This window comes from Bombus vancouverensis, chromosome 9, assembly GCF_051014615.1.
Source record: "Bombus vancouverensis nearcticus chromosome 9, iyBomVanc1_principal, whole genome shotgun sequence".
Lineage (NCBI taxonomy): Eukaryota > Metazoa > Arthropoda > Insecta > Hymenoptera > Apidae > Bombus > Bombus vancouverensis.
This window is the reverse complement of record NC_134919.1, coordinates 11,981,350-12,003,615: the sequence shown is the minus strand read 5'-3', so window position 1 is coordinate 12,003,615 and position 22,266 is coordinate 11,981,350. Positions and strand designations below refer to the sequence as shown.

The 22,266-nt window shown below is 30.5% G+C and overlaps 4 protein-coding genes across 9 annotated transcripts; 1 reads left to right on the top strand and 3 right to left on the bottom strand.

The window, feature by feature from the left end:
- Positions 1-5,217: 5,217 nt before the first annotated feature.
- On the bottom strand, positions 5,218-10,819 carry LOC117163499 (4'-phosphopantetheine phosphatase). Of its 2 annotated transcripts, XM_033345824.2 has the most exons (14): positions 10,467-10,819; positions 10,012-10,291; positions 9,703-9,886; positions 9,534-9,626; positions 9,258-9,411; positions 8,675-8,865; positions 8,309-8,583; positions 8,100-8,252; positions 7,920-8,007; positions 7,566-7,770; positions 7,313-7,470; positions 7,073-7,242; positions 6,669-6,992; positions 5,218-6,603 (listed from the first exon to the last, which is right to left on the bottom strand). In XM_033345824.2, the coding sequence occupies exons 1-13, from the start codon at positions 10,573-10,575 to the stop codon at positions 6,680-6,682; spliced, it is 2,373 nt and encodes a 790-aa protein (XP_033201715.1). In that variant the 5' UTR covers positions 10,576-10,819; the 3' UTR covers positions 5,218-6,603; positions 6,669-6,679. The 2 variants fall into 2 exon arrangements, with proteins under 2 accessions (XP_033201715.1, XP_033201714.1); XM_033345823.2 differs by having other exon boundaries at positions 5,218-6,992.
- Positions 10,820-11,276: 457 nt separating this feature from the next.
- On the bottom strand, positions 11,277-15,145 carry Alg9 (alpha-1,2-mannosyltransferase Alg9). Its single transcript, XM_033345722.2, has 12 exons — positions 15,020-15,145; positions 14,553-14,691; positions 14,211-14,416; positions 14,008-14,121; positions 13,818-13,928; positions 13,454-13,736; positions 13,271-13,387; positions 12,980-13,193; positions 12,753-12,894; positions 12,554-12,683; positions 12,332-12,462; positions 11,277-12,253 (listed from the first exon to the last, which is right to left on the bottom strand). The coding sequence occupies exons 1-12, from the start codon at positions 15,097-15,099 to the stop codon at positions 12,112-12,114; spliced, it is 1,809 nt and encodes a 602-aa protein (XP_033201613.2). The 5' UTR covers positions 15,100-15,145; the 3' UTR covers positions 11,277-12,111.
- Positions 15,146-15,171: 26 nt separating this feature from the next.
- Positions 15,172-16,646, top strand: LOC117163445 (cilia- and flagella-associated protein 300). The gene is made up of 6 exons (XM_033345724.2): positions 15,172-15,555; positions 15,674-15,755; positions 15,839-15,908; positions 15,972-16,144; positions 16,207-16,379; positions 16,448-16,646. Exons 1-6 carry the CDS (start codon positions 15,461-15,463, stop codon positions 16,644-16,646), a joined length of 792 nt encoding a protein of 263 aa, XP_033201615.1. The 5' UTR covers positions 15,172-15,460.
- A 31-nt stretch (positions 16,647-16,677) lies between these two features.
- On the bottom strand, positions 16,678-21,987 carry LOC117163443 (uncharacterized). Of its 5 annotated transcripts, none has more exons than XM_076621278.1 (11): positions 21,863-21,987; positions 20,424-20,577; positions 20,307-20,354; positions 20,047-20,228; positions 19,853-19,973; positions 19,252-19,780; positions 18,993-19,198; positions 18,674-18,911; positions 17,580-17,796; positions 17,342-17,514; positions 16,678-17,256 (listed from the first exon to the last, which is right to left on the bottom strand). In XM_076621278.1, exons 2-11 carry the CDS (start codon positions 20,555-20,557, stop codon positions 17,158-17,160), a joined length of 1,947 nt encoding a protein of 648 aa, XP_076477393.1. In that variant the 5' UTR covers positions 20,558-20,577; positions 21,863-21,987; the 3' UTR covers positions 16,678-17,157. The 5 variants fall into 5 exon arrangements, with proteins under 5 accessions (XP_076477393.1, XP_076477390.1, XP_033201611.1 ...); XM_076621275.1 differs by lacking the exon at positions 21,863-21,987 and adding an exon at positions 21,164-21,592; XM_033345720.2 differs by lacking the exon at positions 21,863-21,987 and adding an exon at positions 21,102-21,591.
- Between the last annotated feature and the right edge of the window lie 279 nt (positions 21,988-22,266).

The following is a 22,266-nucleotide window of genomic DNA, read 5'->3' as shown; positions in this document are numbered from 1 at the left end:
TAGAGAAAGTAACTATTAAGTGGAATTATTACTGGCGAAAAAGGCTCGTTAGAAAGCGGTTACTACAGAGACGATGATCGTAAAATCGATGATACAAATTCGCAACAATGAGAATCTTGGCCGTGGCGAACGATAAAACGTGGCGTTTATTATTCATTACGCTTTTATTGTTCGATCATCGCCGATGATTCCGCAGACGGGGAATTAAAACTTCGCCCACTGCCAGGAATAGGTAATTCCGGTCGTTTTAACGACACCGTTAATCCTGGCGACACGAGAGGTGGAGCGCAGATGTAAAGAAAACCAAGGCGAAGCGTAAATCTTCGCGAAGATGGAACCGCAATAAACTACTCCGTTCAAGGGAACATTAAGGGTGAACTTTGGTCGTGCATAAACCTTCATATTTCCTCTTTTATTTGGCGCACGTTTCGCAAATATGCATACCGTTTACGGAAACGAAGAGAAGATCGATTATAGAATTAAAAATATCGTTCTTCCTATGGAAATACGCTCGGATGGAATTAAATAATATCGTTAAATAGTAATGTGAAATAATACCACGATGGAGAAATGATCTGCGACGTGGCATTGCAAAATATCGAATGGATGCGAAACGGTGTGTCTGATTAAAATTCAATATGAATAAATATGGTCGTATCGCGTGAATATCGAACATAAACGATTAAAGATTCTAGGAAAATAATCCATTCGCGATTCATGAAATTATCTTAATGCGCGTACCTACATCCCATTTCATTCTCCGTGCAAACAAATCTGAGAATTGCAGGGCTGCGTTTATCACGGTGCAATCGTAATAAACAGCTGCCATCCCGGCGAAATTAAAACCGAGCCATACTCATAAACCAGGCTCTTTCATAAGCGCTTACATGCGGCACACGTGAACAAGCAACCTTTTTTCACGTGTTTTCACGTGTTCACATTTACTCTCTGTGTCTCTTTCTCCTCCTTTTTTCTTTTTTTTTTTATTCGCTACGCTGCTATTCAAAGATACATACGAGCTTTAATAACAGCTGCCAAAACATTCAAAAAGCACGCGATTATAGGAATCGTTCGTTAAAGAACGAACATCTTTTTGTACATTTAGAAAAAAAAAGAAAAAAGCACGACAGAGAACTAACGAATATCCTGGTTGCAGGAAACGCACGATAAAATGTGACGCGCAAATGAAAACAAATTCTTCTACGTTTCCGTTTCGCTCGGGGATCGCCTTGTCAAAACTAATTTCACATAACCGAACTGTATCGTGCGAAAACGGACAAGAATGGAACGAAACGGTACCCCCGACGTTCACCATTGTTCTCGGTGCACTTCCGCAACGACCGAACGTCTGTTGACCATCAACAACACTGGGGACCGGCGATAGCTTTTAATAACTTGGCGCTGAACGGGATCGAAACCGAAATACCATCGTCCGATCCATCGTCGTTATTTCTTTCTAAGGATTATTCGCGATGCCGCGACTTAAATCGTCGAGTTTCCATCGAATGGAATTATTTCATTCATTTATACGGCGATAATACAGCTTAATAACGCAGAGTGTAACATTTCTCTGCAAATTCCATCGATACCTGAGAAAGCGACGAACGTGTCGTAATACTTGAATTGTTTCGCGTTCTTCCAGATTCGAAGAATTCGTTACAAATTGATAATTACCACGATATTTCGCGTAGCGCGTCACGAATTTCATTTCGGTAACGAGAGAAACGATAAAAAAATCCTCCGCATCCCTGGCATAGATAAGCTTACGCGAACGAGAGCGTGTTCTAATTGCGAAATTAACGTAATTAGAGCGGCGATGGTAAAACGGAACGACGATTCATCATTTCCTCGTCGTTTAGCAAATTTATCGATGCGAACTTGCCACCGTTCATCTATCAGCCTCCGGCTGTTATCGCTGTGTCCGTCTTAATAACGTCATTCGACGTACACATACGATAGATGAACAATTGAAGAGGAATTACGAATGATTAAATTATTATCGGGAAAGATTGCCGTGGATGTTACTTTGGCTTAGATCATTTTATAAAAATCAAGTATCGAGTAAACGTGACGATACTATTTCGTACTTTGAGAAATCTTCGAATCTTCGTCTAATCTAACGAATCGTTCATCGCGGATGATCGCATGATATTCGTACAGAACCTATTCGTCGCGGATCGATTCCATTTCTAGGAGCTTGCAATAACCCTTCGATCTCCTTTGACACGCTCTCCTCTTCGGGATTGAAAAAAGTTAACGCGAAAAGCGTCTAACGATAACCGAATCCTTTTCAATATTTTCCTACCCAAGTGCTCGTCTAAGGTTGCCAATGCAATTCCTGACGATGCGACATAAGGATCCATTAGATACTGCGAATCCTCGAGGATTGTAGCTGAAACCCGACGGTAGAGGCGTATTCGACTTACGTTTCGTTTACTTGTAAAATATCCATGTTACATCTTAGTTATCCATCGATATATATAACTGCGATTTTTAAATCATCAGTAATCGCAATAATTTCATAATAGTTACACAGGTCATCGATTGTAGTAGTTCCTGGAATTCGATCACAGTTGCAGCATCTCTGTGCCGAGCGGGAAGGGGGTGATTCTACGCGAAAAAAGAAGTCGAAAATATAGAATAAAGATTTTTCGTTTGAGGCTTTGTTTTCGAGAAAATCGACTTTGAATTTTGGCTCGGTACGCGTGCGGTACGTTATAACGGATCTCACTGTAGATCGTTGTCTCGATGGAAAAATTAAAAAAAAAAATTTTTATTCTATATTTTCGACTTCTTTTTTCGCGTAGAATCACCCCCTTTCCGCTTGTACCACCAGTTACCAACCACCCTGTATACAACTGCGATTTTTAAATCATCAGTAATCGCAATAATTTCATAATAGTTACACAGGTCATCGATTGTAGTAGTTCCTGGAATTCGATCACAGTTGCAGCATCTCTGTGCCGAGCGGGAAGGGGGTGATTCTACGCGAAAAAAGAAGTCGAAAATATAGAATAAAGATTTTTCGTTTGAGGCTTTGTTTTCGAGAAAATCGACTTTGAATTTTGGCTCGGTACGCGTGCGGTACGTTATAACGGATCTCACTGTAGATCGTTGTCTCGATGGAAAAATTAAAAAAAAAATTTTTATTGTATACTTCCGCTTGTACCACCAGTTACCAACCACCCTGTATACAACTGCGATTTTTAAATCATCAGTAATCGCAATAATTTCATAATAGTTACACAGGTCATCGATTGTAGTAGTTTCTGGAATTCGATCACAGTTGCAGCATCTCTGTGCCGAGATGACACGAGCATTTTGAGATTCCGTGCCCAATGCTGGAAACCCAATAGGGCTTAGATGTGATAGGTGGCTCAGGATCGAACGTAGAACCGTCTCTCCTTCTTCGGCTGTATCATGAAAAAGGATTGAAGAACTTGGCTCGTAAATGTGTTTCGTTCCAACCCACTCTTCATTCTTCTCTCGCGATACTTTTTCCATTCTGAAATCTCACGGAACGATCTCGAAGAGAATTTCAAGCAATGTTCGTTGACAGGAATTTTGCGTTTTAGGTTATGTTTGACTACATTTTCTCGTACTCATAAGGAAAAAGTGAAGCTCGCGGGGATACCTTCTATCTAATCCCGTTCTTCATTTTCGTACTGTAGCGACTACCTAGCCGCGGTAGCGGCGCTCGAGAACTACGAGCGTAATTTCTACGGAACCGTTTCACGTCAGATACATGGGTGCAAGTGCAATCCGCAATCGCGGAGGAATCCCTGGGAAGGAATTAAAGCTGACGCGAAGAGCTCTCAAAATATCTACGCGCACAACGACAACATTGTGTTCATGTGGCCACAAATAAGCGCATACGCGAATATTCTCCTACGTAATCTGCATGAAATTACGTAGTTAGAACACTGGCATCAAACGTACGCTTATAGCTGCGAGGAAACTTAGGCTAAGATTCGAGACGAAAGATCTGAACGTTGGATATCTCCGGCAGTGCTAATAGATCTTTCATTTTTCGAAGATTCAACGAAAACAGGAGTTTCGCATTAGAAACTACGAGGAACATCGACTTCCGGTCGAGAAAGATTCCATCTCGTTGCTAACTGGTCTTGCGTTGCCCTACTAGAGCTGAGTCAACATCCCCTAGATCTATTATTTCCCTTGCAAACAATTATAAGGATTCTCTGGACGAATAAATCTAGCTAAAGCTCAATGCATCGTCAGTTCGGCCAGAATTTCAAATGAAACGCGAACCTATCAAAGGATTCGAGAGAAAAGAGATTCATCGCCGTAATTAACATTTCATCTCGTTCGAAATGTTATCGCGGTTCTCTTTGCTTCTTAGCGTATCTATATTTGCATAAATTATATTCTATTTATTCTTTCCTTATCCTGCATCTCCTGTTATTTTCTCCCTGTTATTATCTCCTGTTATTATTATATTATATATTAATATATATTACAAATCGTTACGTTATCGTGAATTTTGTTACATTGTAATTTATTAGGATATTAAAAATAATTGCAATACGACTAAATACGAATTAACGATCGCAAAATTTTCGATGTTGTATAAGATTGAACAAAATCTGAGTAGATCTAGGCGGCAGAAAGGATTTCTACCGAAAGCAACACTACCGATCGAAGTGAAATATATAATTGATTAAATAATCTCTTGGATCGCGTTCGACGCATTAACTGACTTCTAGAAGCAAACCATCAGACAATATCGCCCAACAGGAATTTAATAAAGCCAAACTGTAGAACGTTGCGTAAGATGTGGCTAAAAGAAATGAACGCGGAACGTGCTTCGCATACATACAATCACTTTTCTTCTTTCCTCGTCGGTCTTCCGATTCTTTTTCTTATACCTTTTTCTTGCTTTATCAATCGGTATACTAGCCGATGCTTCCCTTTTCCGTATTTTCTTCGCGAAAATGCTTTATACTATACATCTTTTACCGAATCGTCCTTTTTTAATCTGAAAGAGCCTCCTTTTTACTTCCTTATCGGATATACATAATAGACGGAACGATACAGATTGTACCCACATGACCTCGATTTCCATTTTATCTACTGGTACGAATTGAACATGAACATGATTTATGGATCTCGCTGATAGAGGCATTCCTAAAAAGGTATATATAGCTCTCAAGAGGATATAGAATAATTACATATTATAGGTACTAAAAGAAGTAAGAGTATGTTGTACGAAATTTATTATTCAAAAATACATTTGCATTTGATTCATAAAATGAGATATTATACACTGCTGAAAATAATTAGCGGATCGCTATTATTGACTTGATAGATTGACATGTTATTCGTATAATACTGCGACAAATATTAGCCCTAAGACAATCATTAAAAAAAAAGAGTATACATACCTAGTAAATAAGTAGTATAATCAAACACGGAAAACGATCATTTAATTGTTTTGAGCAGTGTATATGAGTAAAAGATCAACATCGTAAGTATGTAATATAACAAAATTTAGTTAGATCAATATTGTGTTTTTATTTGGTTAGAGCAATGCGCAAATGAAGCTACTGTGAAAACAAAATTTCTTCGACTTGTATATTAATTATTACTTTTAATGATCATTAAAATATCCTGTAATTAAATCTCAAAGAAGTTTACGTTTTATTTACATTTTACAAAACAAATCAAATATCACATACACGTATATGGATTGAGTATTAACAAATGGTTCACGTAGAAGTTTTTAATTTGTAAACCATACTAACATCATTTTAAGTTTCAACAATTTTTTTCTGTAGTTCATTTTCGTCCTTTATTCGTTTCTCCCTATAAAATCTCAGAATTGTATTCTAACAAATTGGTCATTTTTGGCGACGCATATCTTGCTCATTAATATCATATAACTAATATTCCTCTTGAATTTTTCTTCATAAAGAAAAATATGTTTAACACAAAGATTCCTAATTTGACATGAAGCGATAGATCTCTATACAAAAAAATTTCGAAGTCAAAAAACATTGGTATCCTAAACTGTTTTACTTTTTATGTGTTATTCTATTATATTGTCTATCAATTTACTGTTTTAATTTATACGAATATGTAACTTTCTATTAGAACGTTACATTATCACAGAATATGTACTGTACAGTATTTATATGATACAGGTCTGTAATCAATATAATTGGTCGTCATTATTTCCTTTATATCATCTTCTCTCTAAATCACGAATAATTTTATTATTTTTGACTAGGTGTTAATAGTTATTCACCAATGTTTCTTGTCAGTGTCAGAATTTTCATATTCAAATACATTGAAATACGTTTCATATTCGAAATATGTAGGCTAGATCACGAAGCTTGGTAAATTTCATGATATTAAAAACATATTTCCGAGGACCAAGCTTCAGTCATAAATACTATGTATAAATTGTATAATAATTACTCTATTGAAAACGAATAACGATAAATTTTATAAAAAAGTATTTAAATAATGTTCCTTGTATAATATTTTCATTCAAAATTATAAGTATACGAAGATTTTCGCTTCTTTTTGTATACATACTTAAATACAAGTAAAGAAATACTTTAATGTATCAGTTTTCAATTTCTGGAATTAAAATAAATCTTTCAATGCGTATAATTAAATATTCATAATCTAATATAGTCACATACGTTTTTATCATTTATCCCTTTGCGTTACATGTGCAAATGTCCGTTGCATTCTCTGCACATTCTGATGGACATTCTTCTTTCATTTTTATTTCTATATCACAAACTTTATTATTCGTTGGTGGACGTTCATATTTACATATTACAGCATACATGTCACCACCTAATCGAAGTGCTAACCATCGATTTTTAACGACTGCTAATTTCAGACATTCACAAGTCATTTTTGCATAAAGATTCGTATGAAGCGTTCTACCCATTCCCTCTAATACGATAAGATCGACGTTATGTTTTACCATCGCAAGACATAGATCTAAATTGAGTCGGCTATTAAATATCAAATAATTCGTTAAAATATGTAAAACTCCAAATAATTATCTTGCAACTATATATATCACAATGATTACCTTAAATCAAGACAGGGACTAGCTTGAGCTGTTTCCATGGCAAACAAACGATTTTCTTTCAGAGCTTGTCTAATAACTTTGCATATTTTTGCTGCATCTCGTAATGTTACAACCAATTCTGGATATGTGACATCATTTAATGCTGGCATAGAATTAGCGCACAGTATAACCTAAAATAATTGTTATTTTAATTTAGGAAATATATTGTGGTCAAATTCGAAAAAATACAAGACAACCAACTTTTGTTCCTCGTTGTAATAAGTCACGAGCAAACGGTAAAATTCCCAATACTATATCAACTCCACTATTGTCAACGAAAATAGCAGCACATTTATGAGGTGGACCAGTTTTCAATCTCTCTATCCAATCATCCAAATCATCTTGTAGCCAAGGTCTACCTAAGTTTAAGAAAAATATCATATCATCTTTATTAATGATTTTCTTTTTTAATATATTAATCGTGATCATAAATGTCACAAGTCTGTGACAGTACCCGGTATTTTTGCTTGAGCTTCAGCAAAACCAAAATCTGTTGTCTCCATTAAAGTTGCAACAGCTTGTGCACCCCAGTCAAACATATTACCACTCAGAACTCCCAGAATCAAAGCTTTTATTTTTTCCGCTCCTTCCAATTCATCGAGAACTGCTATACGACTTTTTAAATATGTTAAGGCTTCTTCATTCTCCTTTTTCTTTTGCTATATGTAAAATAAAGATTATTATGTAAAATAAAGATTATTATGTAAAAGAAAGATTATATGTAAAATAAAGAAAATTAATTAAACATACATATATCAAAAAAATCATAACATTATCGATGTATAAATAAACTTTTCTAGAAACTTACATGCAGATATGGATCAGGAAAATCGAATTCTTTCATGCAGTGTTCAATAGTATCCAATAATACTCTGACTGTAAGTGTTCCATAAGCACTATAATGTAAAATGATTTAACATTATATTACAAATTATAGAATTATAATATATTTATATGATGTATACTTTTATTACTGAGCTGAACTTACAATGGTTGAAGATGTAGATAACGCAATCTGTTAACATATTTTTCCTTCAGTTTTGTTGCTCTATCTTTTGCAGTTGGACTATGTGGCTGACTGTGAATAGCTTTGGCCACAAATTTATCCACTGATTCTTCAAGACATTGAAGCCAATAATCTCTAGAAATATTAAACATTGCTGTATATGGTTAAAAGATCTACCATTCATAACTCACCTTGCTTCTTTATCCTCAGCAAGATCAGTTGTATCAGGATTGTAAGATGCAGGATCTTTCAAAAGTGGACAAAATGTTACAGCAGTTTCTGCTTGATCAATTTCCAACTGATCTACTTTAATTCCAAGATTCGTAGATATTGAATCTTTAAATCCTGAAGACCCTGCATAATTTTCCAGCCAACTATATTCATTAGACTGTTCAGCACCATACAAAAAGGCCCCAATTGCACCAAGATAACCTTCATGACGAAGGAAAAGAGGTTTTACCTTACCCTACACATAATTTAATAAATGTTTATCATTATTTTAAGAAAAATTTTGTTTTGGACTATGATTACGTAACAATGAGAAGTTTGAAACTAACATTCGACCAATATTTGATAGAATATGAAATAGTATGCATTGATAGAGGGTGGTTACGAAGAAAGTAACCACCGAAGTAAACTTTATCCATTTTATGTACAGTTGCATATAAACTTGCTATTTGTCCAATGTCATTGCTTACAGTAAATAAAAGACTTCTAGCAAGATCTGCCTCAGAATACTTTGGTCTTCCTAAAATCCAAATAACAGAATTTATTTCTTAAGAGATCTTATATAGTTAAGAGTTTTCGAGAAAAGACGTAAGAATATAGGTACTGAAATGATTATAAACCAAAGGAAAACATGTGATAATAAATAAGTTAAGCATACGACATATAGTTTAAGAAAAATGAAGATATATTTACATGTGTAATCTATAGTTTTTACATATAAGAGGGGATATATGTTTTGAGATAGTGCAGACAGATGTGAGTCTCAGGTTGTGTTGGATACTCTAGGTGCTATATAGGAATGAGTGAGAACTAGAAATACATAATCCAAGTTCTTTTTCTAAGCCATGAAGCCAAAACATAATAAAGATATAAATACCTAAGCATCCTATCAATAATTGTTTACTTTCTTACCTTTATCATTATAAGTAACTTTGCCAAAAGAAGATGCAATAAGGTCTGCAGATAAACCTTGTGAGGAATAATCGCCTGCATAAATATCCTTCACTAACATATCAACATTACGGTGATCTCCTCTTTCTGCAAGTTGCAGCAATTCATCAAAGCCCTGTGTATTTTTGAACATTTGTAAAACTGTACTTATGTACTTCAGTAATATTATATAAATATAAAAACCAATAAATTATATACATAAGCTAATGTATATTGGACTGCATTTAATACTGATACCTTTCTTTTCGTAAGCAAACAACCTAATCCCCAAAATGTTCCACCTCCTGTAGCTGTACCACCAACTCTTTCAAATACTTTATCAGATTCAACCTAAAAGTATTATATAAATTAAAAAAAATAATACCCTACCCATTGAAGGTGACTAATCACTATATTTGTAACTTACTTTAAGAATACTGACACCGCTACCAATGTTTACTAACATATATGGAAATATATTAGGGTCAGCTTTTTGAAATTTATATTCAGGATTCCCATGTCTTTCAAATTCAAATGCTTCACAAGATATATTTTTAAGTAAAAAATTACAGCCTTTTATTAAACATGCGAATTCATCTTCTTTATCAACTCTAAAATAACGTTTTAATTGTGTTCACTTTTTGTTCGAAGTATTTGATTTTAAATTATAAAGAATTCATTTAACAGATGAACGACAAAACAACATAACTAATATTATCTTATATAAAATGCTTACATTAAACCTAATTTTTCTTGTAACAAAGCATTATATTTATATGCTCCTCCACCAGTCACTTTAATGTTTTTACCATAAAACCTCTCAACATTTACTAAATTCTCCTTCACAAAATCCAAACAATTTTCAATGTATCTTGTTTCAAACTTAACAAAGTGAAGCCTATTGCCTTCATGAACTCTGTATGCACGTTCTCCACTATTTCCTAAGCCTGTATCCTCATACAATGCCTTACGATAACTAATCGTTGAATAATAAGCTATTTTTGTCAAAGATAAGCCTGCAATCAAATTAAAGCCACAGCAATCTTTTACTGTATTATTAAAAGGTAATAGCTGATCGTGTTCATTTACAATAAATATACACAATTTTTTAATAACATTTAAAATATATTCTTAACTTAATTAAATTTGTGCATGAAAAAGGTAGTACAATAATGGTAGGACAATACATACCAATGTCGATCGCGAATTTTTGAGCATTTTTTAAATTTGCAAACACTTCAACAGCACTTGGCAATTTTATGGAATGAGTTCGTTCATCGTCGATTTCCAATGTTTCCATTTTATATTAATTTTAACGAACTACTGTGCTTTGAACCACGTAGATACTTTCACGACTACCAGACGGTATAAGAACTACATTACCTTAAGTATTAATTTTATCATCGTTTAAACATTTGCCAATGAATATCACGTACACATACAATAAAAGAAATTTTTCTGCTCTAGGACATACATGAACGCGCATGAATTAAATCCTTGTTTACCTGAAACTTATCACGTTGATTTAAAAATGGCTATTAACATTAAACAGATAGAGGCGCCGTTCGGTATACATGGCGCTAAAAATTTGATTTTAATCAAGTATTGCGTAGAATGCTTAATCACGTATAAATTAAGAAAATCAGATATTATAGTTGACATTTTTGTAGAACATACGACTTAATGGAGAATAGTACGATAATATGATTAATGGTAAAAAAAATTATGAAATTATAATTCTTTTTACATACATTATTTCTACATAAATATATTCATATATTAGGTTATTAGTATTTATGACGATAATTTTGACTATCCAGCGATACAATAATTATAAAAACTTATCTGACAAGGAGACAACAATATATATTTTTAAATATCATATATTATTTTATTTAATTAATACATTTCACCACAATTATATATAAAATATTGTTAAAAATAAATCAATAAAATAAAATAACAATTAAAATATATTCGGAAACTCAGATTTTACACATGTTCATGGAGTAAACAGTTATATTAATTTTTATCAGAATATTTATAAAATATAATACAATAATTTACAGAACATTTGCAATTAAAGTTAATTATATCGTACTTACACAAATATACTCATAAATTTACTATATATATATACAAAAATTTGTTAATTACAAAATAAGTATTATTTAATCATATGTAAATGTTATTATTAAATATTATTCACCTAGTACGGAAATAATGTTATTATATCTACCCCTTTAAGTTTCTTATATTCGTATATATGTAAAATGGCGTCAAAGATACTTAGTAGCCTGTTGGAATCTGTGTTAAAATGTTAAAAATGCAGTAATTAAGCTAATATACTTTATATTGTTTAGTATTTTGTAAGTAAACAGTAATTGTGAATTTAATTTTTTAATATGATACATCTTTAAAAATTTGTTACACAAATTTATTACATATATTATATATATGTCATACTAAAATTTTTATATTGTCCAGTAAATTAAGCTACATTAATCACGTAAAATCGCTTATATATTTTTCTAGAATACACCAATTATATATTAAATATGAGCGCATATATATTGCTCCATATATTAAAAACTGTTTATTAAAACAAAAAATTTCTATTGTTTAAAAATCTGATCATGAATTTCTTCATTTTGAGCAAAAGTAAAAAATTGTGTAATTTTTTAGTTTTTTAATCATTCTTGGTTTTTCTTTGAACCCATTCTTTTTATCCTTTATCATAAAGTACAAAATCCATCTGAAATACAATATCAGACATGTCATTTCAATGACACAGACCCTGTTTATTAAAATCATATACGTGTTCCAAAATTTCTATTCAGGAAAATTTTGTATTTTTTTCTTTTGATAAAAGAGGAATCGATTTAAATTTAATATTTTGTAATAAATTATATGAACCATATGTACAAAATTTATGTGACACAAAAGGAATATAAAACGCACGAAAAAATCGATGCGATCTGAAAAATAAATGAGACATTAATTTAACATAATAGATATAAATAAAATTTAAAAATTCAAATGTGTAATTCACTTACCTTGCGGAATTTAAAAATTTAGATGACGTTATTATCGTGAAATTATCGTTTATTCGAGAATAATTTGGTTCTAAACTTGTGTCAGTACCAATGTCCAGGTCTAACACAAAATGGCATTTGTCTAAGCTAAACTACAATATAAAATATTATTGATTAGATTAGGCTTTGTATATAAACCCATACTTTTAATATATTTATATTATGATATAAATATCATCTTACATAACGTGTAGGTTCTTCTCTATTCATATCATTAAAATAGGGTTGTATAATACCAGTTGCATTTTCATGATCTAGGAAAGGTTGAGGTAACTGACCCTTAAACTCTGATCTGAGATACTGAAGTTTCCAACTAAAATATTGATTTTTTAGAAAATATGTATTGCTTTAAGTTGTATTTGTCAAAAAATATATTACTTACTTATTTGATGGAAAGAAAAAGCTACTCGGAAATCGGTGCCATTCTTTACCAATGCAAAAATTGATATTAATATCCTTAAATATTTCTCTCTCTAAACCAAGTTTATTAGCATCGATCATTACTTCCATTGGCGCATAATAGCCTGATATAGAACAGAATTTTATCTTGATTAAAATACATTTCATTCTCTAATTAATAATATACTTTGAAAAATTTTAGCTTTTTACCTTTGTATATTGCCAGTGATCTTGATATTCCAAGAAAACCACATATTAAGATGGCAAAAAATGTTATATGAACAGTATATTGTAAATAATGATAAGCAATGTGTGAAGAACTAAGCTTTGTCCTGATAAAAAAATATAATTTTTGGACAGTATCTACAGCTATACCTCCAACCAAACAAATCATTGGATATACAGGAAATAAAAATCGTTCTTCCTGTAATCAAAATATGACTATAGATATAGTCATGTGTTTTCATGGCCTTAATTACTAAATAATGTTACTTAATTTACCTTGTGAGGCTGTAAGAAAAACACTAAAAACCAAAGATATAATGGTGCCAATGAATACCAGTAAGATAAACATAGACGATCTCTTGGTCTGGCTGGTACAATTAGCCACACTAAAAGCTATATGATTCATTAAAGTATTAATAATTGTGAAGGTAAAAACATCATGAATTTTACAAATATTACCAATCCAAATGGAGCCCAAAGTGCACCAACAAAAATGAAATTGAAGTTCAAAAATCCATTATAAATATAATAACTAAAAGGTTCTGTTCCATAGATATTTGGCCCATGATTGGTGAAAACATTGTACATTACAATGTTCAATGGTGCTATTACCAATTTCCCATAATACATTGAATCTATCCATATCATTGGTACTAAAACAACAGCACCAGATATGATTACCCATTTCATAAATTTACTCCAGTCTTGTTTATGTATTAACATTTCCATTGCAATTGGTAATCTGCAAAGGATATGAAAAATATTTATAGCACTGCTACATTTCTGCCGTTTAAACTACTCTAATTCTACATAAAAATTATACCCAAGTAAAGCAGCAAATGGCCATCCTAATAAAGCTGATATAGCTGTAGCAAAGATTGCTAATTCATACTGCCGGCCATACCAAGCTGCTGTTGCAACAGTACTCAAATACCTGTATAAAAAGCATACAAAATTAAATAATCTAATTATTTCAACATTTGTTTAAATGATATTAATTTCATACAACATACATTGAAAAAGAGGATGGTAGAAATGCAGCACTAGCAATATACATGCCAGAGCTGAGGATAAGAAATACTAATGTTAACCTCCCTATATGAATCCCAAATTCTCTGCATACATTTCTATCAGAGAAAAATGATAAAATGTAATTATTATCTTAATATGATATTTATTGTTAACGAGTCCATAATATAATTCAACAGATACATACTTATAGAAGTATATTTCAGATAAAGCACAACCCACAGATAATAGACATCTTACAAAATAAAAGACTAGAACAGGATTTGGTTCTAGTAAGTAATGGTAAAGCTTTGCTGGTACCATATGAATCAGCAAATACATATATGATCTTAATGCATATTGTGGACTATATTCCCATGTTTGTTGACCGGTCCCATAAAGCAGATAGTGACTCTAAGACAAAATGCAATAAAAAAATAATATATGATTATAAAATAAATAACTCATTTATTAAAACAAAATAATGTAGTACAAATAAATTTATACAAATCATACAAAATTATTGAAACTATTAAGAACTATTCCTTACTGGTTCCCAATAGTTATAGGTTTCATCACAATCTGTTATGTGGCTCCAAATAGCAGAACAAAATCTAGCTGATAGAAGCAGCTTAAATGCTGTATCCACGCCAGGATATATGAGACCAGTATCAGAGGATTCTTCTGGTCTGAAACACATACCCTTAATTTTCCTTAAGATTTGTATTTAATTTCACATGCATGTTTACTTCATAATTAGTAGATTTATCTTATCCTAAGTAGAGTTTGTTAGCGATGAATTAAATATAAAAATAAAATAAAATAATTATCTATTGATAATTATAGAATTTCTATAAAATAACATATTTATGGTTCTTCATCAAAATAATTTAATATTGAATCACAAAAGAAAAGGTTAACCGGCATACAATACATTTAACTTTATTAAACACGAAATAACTAAACAATGCTCTATTCATTTTTTACTATTAAGAAAGAAAGAAATATTGCATCTACTTTGAAAATCTTCTGCCATTCAACTTTTTCAGTTCTTTCTTAGAAACAAAAAGCTGACGTTGACGTTGATTCGGCGCCATGGTTCCTCAAAGCCTTTTAACTTATTTAAATATTTGTTAAACTATACCAGTCTATTGATATTTTTGTTGATGTTAAAATCAATACTAGTAAATTTTATGATATAATATATCAAAATAATTATAAAAATAATTATGAAATAATTTATGTAAATATATTATAAATATACATATGCAGTTTCACATTTACTGTAACTATATTTTTGCTTGAAAATGTGATTCTTCTAATGTTTCTAATTCCCATATTTCTCATATTTATATTATAATTCTCAAAAATATTGTCTACTTGTCATGTAATAATTTATATATATATATATCTTTCTCATATTCTTATCTCCATAGTAACAAATAGCATTGTATAAAAATGGAGATTAAACCCAGTTATACATTTGTACCTCTTGCACAAAAGAATTTTGTTGGAATAAATGACAAAACGATTCAGGAATTTCTTTCCAAATGGTAACAATGTTAATTGATATATCATGTGATTGATTTATATGTATATACATGCAAAATTTAAAAGTTGATCCTTATCCCAAGAGTTGAATATAATAATAAGTTTATTTCAATCTTACAGGGGAATAAGAGGAAATTTTATTATTCAACATTTTACATTCAATGAACCCTTTCAACAATATCATAAATACCATTTGGCTGAAGTTAGTTAATTACCATATAATATGTTTTTAACTTAATTTTAAATAATTCTAATCCACTACCTACTATCTTTTAATTGTTTTAGGCTTTCTTTCAAGATAATATTGTAACTAAGGAATTATTAACAAAACAAGGAAATTATTGGTTAAAACAAGGTAATAAAGATATTTTTCTATAATATGATATTAAATATTGTTAATTTTTGTCACAATTAATAGGCATAGTAGCATCAAGTGTAGAAATAAAGCCAGTTCCTTGTTCTGTTCTAAACATGACTTTTTTTAACAAACTAAAAGATCCCAAAAATGGAGTTGTACATAAGTCTGGAATTATTTGCAAAAGATATGATATGGAAATAGAAAATTTTTTGATCTCTGATAATCTTAGAGCGGTATGGATCTTTATTACGATTAATTTAATAATAATATGTACTTATCTATAATAAATTTATAGATGTTATTAGATGAAGAATGTCCAGAATATAATTTATATTTAAAAGATGAACGCGAAGAATTTATATTTCATATTTTTCAAATGCTTGTTCTTGGTGGAATATTGTGTCAATATGAGGATGTTTTAAATCCATACTTAGAAGTGACAAAGGCCATTTATAAAGATTTAGTAAGGTTGTATAATACTTGCACAAATATTTTGTTCTTAAAGTCAATAATAATTATATTTTTTATTATCTTAGAGTACAAATGAATAAAGATGCAGACTTGTCAATCAGTACAATAGTTCTACAAATAGTGGCTAAAGATAACAGAGGACAAGCTTATTTTCCACATGATCCACATCATAAACAAAACATAGGATTTCTGTTAATTGATGGTACTACTCACGAGATTACAACATTCTTACATCAGTTTGGAGAATATTGTCTTTTACAATGAATGTAAAAAGAATTTACACATATAAAAAGAGTTATATTATAAGAATATTTTATTAGTATAAAACGTTATTTATTACGTAAATACTGAAAATTTTTATTAATTCATTACATTGTATTGTGCATTATTTACATTTTATATTCAACATGTACCTAACACATAATAGTTTGTTGATATATTACTAAATATATTACTAACACCTAGTAATATAAAATTTAGTAACAAATATTTTGATTATGCAATTCATAAATACTCTTTGGTATCACGTTAGTTGGCACTAATGAAAATAAATAAATAGCTTAGGATACTGTCTGTCTTGCACTGTTTTGTTCTATACTTCATTCTATACCACATTTGAAATCATATAAATGGTAGTTTATATTATTTTTTCTACATTATGCTTGTGTTTAATATAACTCTAATCACAGCACCTTTATGATTTGTAAACTTTGTTGTGATGTTTTCTCCGCTCCAGTTTTAAATACATGTGTAACTTTCTTCAAGCACTAACTGTTTAATCCTTACAATAACAGTATTTTCGTAAATGAAATAATGAATTTTCTACACATCTTGCCTGAGATCCATACATATTGATCCTACTAACATCTGAAATCTAAAATACGAATCTCAATATATTTTCATTTGTATATTTTTTTTTAATAGCTATATTGATTAATATAATTTAATTGCAAACTTACTTTGGTTGAAAAAGTGTTTTTCTTTATATCATAATTAATACTGGCTTCAAATAAACCAAATCCTGGCTCTGTTTTTACTTTCAACTGATAAGTTTCAGTAGTTAATTTTGTTTTTGCACTAAAATCTCCCATGAAACCATCTTGATCTCCTGATTTGTAGAATTTCAGTAAATCTACAATTTTACACTTTAACAATAGCAGATCAACATAAGTAAGAGTTATAAATTGTTTACAATACCTTTATTAGGTATAAGTTTAGCAGCCCACAATATCTCTTTTAATTTCAACTCTTCACATATGTTGCGATGATTTTCTGTATAAACATTAAGAAATTGGACAAAATACTTGGCTGCAGCAATCACGTTATCATCATCGACTGAAATTTCTTGCCAACTCAGGCATGCACACCAATGTGGTTCTATAAATGCATCTGCACACGTTCTCTCTAACGGTATCTGCATCGTTATACAATATGATTATTTATCAATTTGTAACATTTATTGTAAGTTTATATAATTATTTAAAAAACATTAAATTAGAAAATTAAAGCAGTAATAATTCCGTTTTGATTTTCTTCTTCAATTTGATATAATGTAAAGATATATAATAGCATAACTTTAAAACAAAATAAATAAACGTAAAGTATTAGGTTAATTTATAAAATACCTAGTGCAAATTTTTTTCTTTGGGAACTATTCCATTTTGAACTTTCTTTACTCATAATACCTGATGAATAGGGGTAAAATATAATGATTTTGAGTTTAGGAATCCATTGATTCAAAGGTTATGCGTTTTTAAAGTTTGGTTCTCTTAGTGTACTATTTACTTAGCTTAATCACGCATAAAAGCACGTATATGTTGAAAGATTCCCAGCATTTCTCTTATCTCTTGGCAGCAGTTTTCGATTAGTTTTTGTACACTAAACATCTCATAACTCTAAAACTAATAGCTAATTTTTCGACCCACGTTTACTGCGATCTTTTACTACTACACTGAAATTTGGCACCAACTTTTATGAACACCCTGTGCAGTCTTACCAATGCTAATTTACTCTATCTATTTAATCTATCTACAACTTTTCTACTTTCATGAGACAGTATCTAGTTACGTCGTCATAGTATATATCAACAAAGACGAACGTTCTGTATATCTAGCAGGAATAATACGAAAAAAGCTATACAGAATTTTGCAACCTTTTACGTATAATAGCTTTTGAACGGGAAAATTTTTAAACTTAAAATTACTTGAAGGTATTGCTTAAGATATAAGGTATTGCTATAGATTCCGATCAAAAAATGAGATTTCATGTAATGGATTTTATATAATACCCACCTTATCAAATAAACTAATGGCTCTTTGCTGACGGTCTCCAATTTTTGGTATTTCAAAATTCAATATGCTTTCTAATGTTTTGTGAACGTCAAACGGTGTCGTTAAATAATGTGTATTATGTAAAAAATTGGCATAAGCTTCTGGATAAACTCTTTTAAACCAAGGGGGAAAAGCAAACGAAAAAAATGGTAATCTTTCCTCTTGTTTACCTTGCAGAGTGTTACGAATTTCTGCAAACCTTTAAAATGAAATTTACAACGTTAGTTTTTTTTAGATGTACAATCCTATACAACAATTAAATTTTTCATATCACTCAAACCTATGTCCATGATCACTCATCACTATCAATACTGTATTATTTAAATGACCAAATTCATTTAAGTTCTTTAACCAATTATGTAAATCTTCATCTACTACACCTATGTCATTATAAGAATCATGTGAAAGTTCTCCATGAAAACCAAATAGAAATTTTGGTTGATGTTTGTGGACATCAAAAATTTCTTTAATATAATTCAGCATTACCTAAAAGAATACTAATGATGTAATTGTAATATAATTCAAGAATTCAACCATACCATATGTCTAGGAATGCTTCCAATGCAATATTTATTGTAGTATCTAAAATATGGTGCAGCAGCTAAATAGAATGTTCTCATATAATGATCAGTTGGTTGTTTCTTAAAACCTTTTAGACGATATGTGAAAGTTCCAATATGATGGACATCCTCCATGAATCCTGTTATATAACCATTTTCTTTGTACTGATTCCATATCATTGGATATACATCAACATAATTTGCCTTTAGTCCCATGCGTTTTCTAGTATCTGGAAGTTCAAGCTCAATCTTTCCAGTAAGTATAGGAATAAGAGCTTGTGGTGTTCCATCACCTACTATATTGTATCCTTCTAGTATTAAAGCTCCTAAGTATTCTTTTAAATACCGATATGTTTTTGGTAATTTGCGTATAAATGTATTTCTGGATAGAGAATCAAAGCCAAACATAAGTACATTTAGTTTAAGGGCCTTGTTTCCAACATATTCCCATTTACTTTTCTCGTTTACTTTAGGATCATCCTTCACTCCGGCCATAATACTGTGCCATCTAAAAAATTGTGTAAAATATAAATTTAACTAATTTGTCAGTTGACTATTTTTCTTAATATGTTCTTCTTACTTATTGCCATCTTTTGATTCACATTTAATATCAACAAAATCGCTATGTTTGAGAACATAGGAATCTTCAGACTCAACAGCAGGTTCGAATAATACATTGTAATCATCATCCCTAAGAATTTCTGTGAACAATTGAAATAATTATGTCTAGTATGTTCAATATGAACATACGTCATACAATTTCATAAAACTAACCACTGAAAGAACAAATTATGGATCCATGTCTTTTCTTTGCTCTGCTGCTAATAATTAATCTTGAACCATGGAGAATAACCCAATTTTCTGGTGTACATTGCAAAGGTGGGACATCATGAATAAATTTGGTAATTTCTGGATTAGAAACATTTAATTGAGGTAGTTTGCAAGCCACAACTCCTCTGAAAACATATAGATCTCTTTGCATTTTTATATTTAAAATAAAATTATTCTAATAAAATTATATATATTATATGTACCCAACATAAGATTGTTCAGATTCCTTAATTAACCGAGATATGTGTATTCTGGAATAACACAAATTACAATTAAAGATGATATATTCTTATATTTTAAGGAATTAAATTATTGCTTACAGTTTATCCAGATTTGACAAATCATTGTCACTAAATCCCAGTTCCGAACGAAAAACTTGTACAGCACAAAACAGCAGTAAGACAAATAAAGCTGTTATTGTGAAACGACGAAGATAACATGACATAATCCTCATCTTTATTTAGTATATCATATCTGGAAAACAAATTGTATATTTTTATCTTATACTCTGCATATGAATGTTCTAACTTCTGGAAATATTTCAGGGTAATAAATTTCTTTAAAATTTAATGTAGTTTTCAAAAACACTGTAATTAATAATGTGATTAATAAGTAAAAACATTTGTTTATATACAGTCACAAAAATTTATTATACAATAGTAATTAGCATTAGAATTAGACATCAACTTAAATAACAAAAAGTCAAATAAGAGAAAAAGGAAAATCAATTCAAAAGGAAGTTTGTTAATTAAGTTTGTTAATTTTGAATTAAATTAATTGGCGGCATTATTATGTAGTGCCTATTAAACTATTTCCTTTGTGCAGAACATTGTATATAGTTCCTTACTAAATCTAATCCTTAATAAATTTAGAAATTAAAATTCAAGTCCTTTTTTCTTGTTATAAGATTACATTACAATTATTATATATTACTACATTATGGTTGAAAAGTTTCCTTTAAAAAATTAACTGGCAAGTTTTTGTTAGCATAAACGTACGTGAAAATCGACAATCCAGTAACTGGATAAGTGACTTTCTATATAATGGCAATACTTATTACGTTCGCAGCGTAGACGTAAACCCAATCGATTTTTTTTTAAAGGAACCGTCGAATTAGAGAGAAACTTTAAGATTTAATGTATAAGTAATTATGTAATGTATTGAGATTTTTTCAATAAGCTTCTTTTCCTGTTACTTCCACTAATATTATAGGAGTGACAAGCATAAAATGAGCACATTAAAAACATTTAAAAACTTGATGTTTCTTAAAGTTTGTTTTTCCTTTTTCTGATCATTCATTTGCCTTGTTTTGAAATTATCTCCTATTTTATCACACCGAAACGTTGCAACAGCGAAAATATATTATCGGGTATTGACATATTCCTCTCACAAAACTGTAGATAAAAATGACTTTGATTCCAAACTAAAGCTGCCACTGTGCAGGTTATTTAAGGGAAATGCGCATTAAAACTGCATCTCGTATATTGCAGAATCCACAAATGCAAAGAGAGGGAAAGAAAAAAATTAAATCTCTAATGCTTTCACCACCCGTCCATCATTATTCTTGCCGATTATTATTGATTACGAACGGAAGGATTTCAATTGTTCGACTTTAATCTTTTTTTATCATAATTATTTTATGATTATGATAATCTTTTTTTTTTAAATGATAGCATAGAGATAATAAAAATAATATATATGAAATATTAAACAGAGGTATTTGATAATTTTAAAAATATAATAAATTAAAATTACGTACGTAGTAATGTATTATAAGCAATAAGAAGCTTATATGAGATTGATACAGTATGCACCCTGTTATCATTCTAAATACTTTCTGATAATGATTTGATTGCTTATCGATAAAGATATGTGAGTATTCAGTTATCAAAACAGAAGACACAGATCACATAAAAATTGATGTGAAACGTATCACTATATTAATGTTACTCAGCACTTCGTTGATTCCTTGTTTAGCTCAATATATTATTAATTATTTCCAAAGTATGCCGTCTGATCTAGTTAAAAAACTATGTATTTTGAGAATTCCTATCACTTCATTGCCTAATAATTTGACATATACTCTCGACAAAAGAAGTAACAATTAAGTAAAAATATACCTGTGAACAATGCGAAACTGGAAAGAGTTGGTAAGAATTCCGT